Genomic DNA, 4,171 nt, shown 5'->3' with positions numbered 1-4,171 from the left:
AAAGATGTTTACAAGAAAAGAAATGATGATAATCTCGAAAGTAGTTTGAAAGTATGCTTTTTGTTTTGTTCATTGAAGGTGGCTTCGATATTCTTAAAGGAAGTTGCAGAGAGTTTTCATGTTGTTTGCTAGAGAGCGATTACGCAATAGCTTGTTTCGCATTTTTTTAAAAATTCATATATGAATGCATTTGCATAAGAAGATCAAATACATCAATCAAGCTTTCAAAAGCTAGAAAAGGAGAAGAGAGGAATTCAATTAGATGGAAAAGGTTTAGAGGTTTGAAGATTGAAGTCCGGTTAATCTTCAGTCAAAAGGGCATAAGCATTATTGGTCAATAATCATTTTGCCCACTATTAACACTTCCACCAGAAGAGATCCTCATTCTCCACTTACCGTAGCCGTCAAGAAACTCAATCAACAAAGTCAACAAGTATGTATAGCTTCAGCTATGGCTTTTGCGATCAAATTTTTGAAAGAAAAAAAGAAATCGAGCTTTGTCCAAGAAAATGGGTTGATATTCGAATATTAGTTATCATTTTGTTTGTAATGAAAGGGTCACAAGCTAGTAGAGGTCCAATAGTAACTAAATAAAATCTTATTATTTTCTGGGGGCACGTAATATACAGAGACTTCAAATCATCAACCATGCTTTTGGACATATGATTTTAATCGGAAATTATCGGACTTTTGGTCTCTCTTGAGAGGGTGCTGATGAAGGAGAAGAACAAACTCACGTTACAACTGCAGTAACATTTCTCATATCTCGTTTACAAACTTGATATACTATTAATTGCTTCTTCCACAACTTGTAACAACTTCCTTCTATATATTTTTTCATGGTATCTCCAAAAAGAGAGTCGGAACAAAGGGCTATGCAGCTCCAGAGTACGAAGAAACCGGCCATCTCAGGCCACATAGCGATGTCTATAGCTTTGGGGTTGTTCTGTATGAGATCATCAAATGGTCTTCGCACAATAGGGCGAATGAAACCTTTGGCTGAAGACTCTTGTAGAATGAGTCAAACTATACCCTCTTAATAGCAAAAGCTTTAGAATGATCATTGACACGAAGCTACGAAGAACATATTTCAGTTGCTATGGTTAAGAGAGTGGCTAAACTGCTGATCATTGTCTGAAGAAAACAATAAAGAGAGACCAAAAATGACCTCTTTCGTTGGAAGTCTTACAAAAACTATCGAGGAATCAAATTCTGTTGGAGAATTGACAAAGGGGTTATGAACTTATGAGAATAATTATGGTTTTCTCTGCCTTAATTTTTTAAAATAGATGATATTTGTAAAGTGCATTGATATCAAGTCTGAGAAAAGCCCCAAGCTGTAAAGTTATAAGCCCATTAACCCAAATCAACAGCTGTTTTCCTTCACATCTGGTAAGAATGTGATGTGTGCCAAGTAACTTGACCCGTGATTACTATACAACCCTTCACATCTGAATAACCAAAATCATGTGAATGTGATTGTGATCTGATGTGAGATGACATAATACATTTTAAGATTGCAAGAAGAGAAAACTACAGATAATTGTGAAAAAGAACTTGTGATTAACAGAAAACCTACGTTTGTGACTGGGTAAGGCAGGAGATGAAAAGTTTATTAACCTTAAATCTTTCTTTCTGAAAAGGAAATTGTACTGTTGCTTCTTATAATTAATTGTACTTCAGTTTCAATAAAACTGTACTGCACAAATGATCTCTCACAGAACATGGGCAGAAACAAACTGTCTAATAATACATCATTGTATTATTCTTTGAAGTCATTAACGTCAAACCTACTCCAAACCAGAGTTGATTCCACTGCATCAAATTTTATTTCGATTCATAACTGTCTCACATGTCATTTTAGTAACGAAAATTAAACAATATATTAAGTTATTATCACACCACACACATATATATATCTTGTACTATTTCGCTACAATTCCATCATTAAAAAATAAAAGAACAGCCAGGCTGATGATGATGTTCACATTACATATATTTTTGTTTTCTTCACATATTAACAAAAAAAAGATGTACCAAATTCACACAGGCAAACGTTTAGCCACAGTTTTCTTGTACTCCCAAAATTGCATGATTTTTTTTTCTTTATGCAAAATAAAATCTAATAAAAACGAAAAAGGACAAACCCTTGAAAAGGAGTTTTTAAATTCAAACCATTAACCAACTTTTACGGCAATTGGCTTGAATGGATTCTCTTGGTTTTTGTTTTGCCATGGAATATTAACTAAAAGAGATATTATAAACTAAGCAGCAGCGACAGTTCCAGAATGGAAAGCATAGTCACGAGATCTAGTTGGAGAAGAAGAAGAGCTTCTCTTTTCATTTCTTCTCATAGCTTTCACAGATGAAGACAGATTCTTTTTCTTCTCTTTCGACTCGTCTCTCTTTATCTGTTCTTCTCTACACACCTCGCTACAGAACGGTGTGTCTCCTCTGTTATTCCCATACAAAAAAATCAAAACATCAAATAACAGAATTAGGGTTTCTTTCTTCTATTGCTGACTAAAATATTTAAAAACCTAGGCAAATATATCTGCTATATAAATTAAAATAAAAGATCAAAAAGAAAGAAAAGATGTGTACCTGTACATGAAGATGTCTTTGTTATGACCAAGACGCTTCTTACAGAGGAAACAGGAGTCCAAGAAATGAGGAACTGATGATTGTTGTCCGAAACAGCTATTGTCGAATCTAAAATCATGGAATTTTCCAGAGACAACAACAGATCTGGGTGATGAAACAGAGTACTGATGGTAATTATAATAATAACTCTGAAGATGGTACTGGTTCGTGTTTTTGTAACAAGAAGAAGGAGAAGAAACTCCAGCTTCCATCTCTGCTAGAGAAACCAATCCATCGTCTTCTTCTTCTATGAAATAAGGCTTTCTAGTCGAGACCTCCATTTTCTTGTTATTCTTTTGTTTTTCTTCTGTTGTTTGTTCTTTGAGATGCGAAGAGAGGGAGAGAGAGGAGAGGTTTGGTGTGGAGGAGATTTGAGAGGAAAATGGAGTTAACTTTTATAGGAATAGAAGGGCAGGTTTATTTCTGGTTTAGAGAGAGAAAAGGTTAGGAAAAGCAGCAAAGCTTTGAGGAAATAAAAGTGAAAAGAAGAGAGAGAGAGAATCTATTGGCTTCTTTTCTTATTATTTGTTTTTGCAATACCGCTTTCATTTTTCTCTTTCCTTTTTTATTTACTTTATTGAGTTTCTTAATAATTCGAACTACCTAACCATTATGAGGAATAATTGAGGCGCTCACATAACTATTGTTTCCTCAGTTTAGAGACTTTTTTTCTTATGAATCGTGAGCAAAATAGAGGTAATACTGTGAAGTCTTATGAAAGGCTCTTTTTCTAGAAACACGGTTTCACACTTACTAAGCTACAATATTTTAAAACTACATAAAATGAATTGATTTACCAAGACTTTTTAACTTCAAATCAAATTATAATAAAGATAAATATATATGTTTTCGACTATATATGTTTTTAAATAATCAAATTTAAATGGAATATAATGACAAAATATAAATTCAATGTATAAAAATTATGGAAGTGTGTGGGATAAGTTTATTTGCGTGATTGAATAATTAAGTTTATGAAATTTGACAAAAAAAATAAGTTTATGAAACTACTGAATATATAATAGTACAAACTAATAAATACGTTACTACGCATACTAATATATTCAACATTTTAAGCATTCTTTTTTTTTGTAAAGCATTCAGTTTTTATTCATAACTTTTTTTTGCAAAACTATGTCAGGAAACTATCGAGACTTTAGTTTTCACACTTTTAAACACAAAGTCATCAATGTTTTTAAATGGTTAAAATCACAATTACTTCATCATTGAACATTCACCATATCAGTTACGTTTACTCCAGACTATACGCAACAATTACCTGCGATCTTAAACAGAAGCTAAATAAGAAAAATACAGTAAAATACTGGTATCTGTTGTCTGTGTCACTAATCATAGTGTTAATAACTTATTAAGATCATCACTAAACTATATGCTTATTATGAAAACGCAGTTGGATTTCATGGAACTTTGGTGGCAACATCGTTATTAAAGCTAAATGTGAAGGACGATGATGTAGTTAAAAAACCTGAGAAAAACCTTGAAACGGTTCCATGAAACATGGGTCCCT

General features: G+C 32.9%; 1 protein-coding gene across 1 annotated transcript; it reads right to left on the bottom strand.

Annotated features, from left to right (window-relative positions):
* Window positions 1-1,928: 1,928 nt before the first annotated feature.
* On the bottom strand, window positions 1,929-3,071 carry LOC108849166 (FCS-Like Zinc finger 2-like). The gene is made up of 2 exons (XM_018622679.2): window positions 2,605-3,071; window positions 1,929-2,454 (listed from the first exon to the last, which is right to left on the bottom strand). The coding sequence occupies exons 1-2, from the start codon at window positions 2,922-2,924 to the stop codon at window positions 2,265-2,267; spliced, it is 510 nt and encodes a 169-aa protein (XP_018478181.1). The 5' UTR covers window positions 2,925-3,071; the 3' UTR covers window positions 1,929-2,264.
* Window positions 3,072-4,171: the final 1,100 nt, after the last annotated feature.

The sequence above is a fragment of the Raphanus sativus genome, unplaced genomic scaffold, assembly GCF_000801105.2.
Source record: "Raphanus sativus cultivar WK10039 unplaced genomic scaffold, ASM80110v3 Scaffold0723, whole genome shotgun sequence".
NCBI lineage: Eukaryota > Viridiplantae > Streptophyta > Magnoliopsida > Brassicales > Brassicaceae > Raphanus > Raphanus sativus.
The sequence above is the reverse complement of the archived record's forward strand: the minus strand, read 5'-3'. Positions and strand labels throughout refer to the sequence as shown.

Bases quoted from the DNA above. Each gene is read 5' to 3' on its own strand.
- LOC108849166 (XM_018622679.2), bottom strand. From the start codon at position 2,924: ATGGAGGTCTCGACTAGAAAGCCTTATTTCATAGAAGAAGAAGACGAT. The intron at 2,455-2,604 runs GTACACATCTTT...TGGGAATAACAG, and splicing joins AAAGACATCTTCATGTACAG to AGGAGACACACCGTTCTGTA.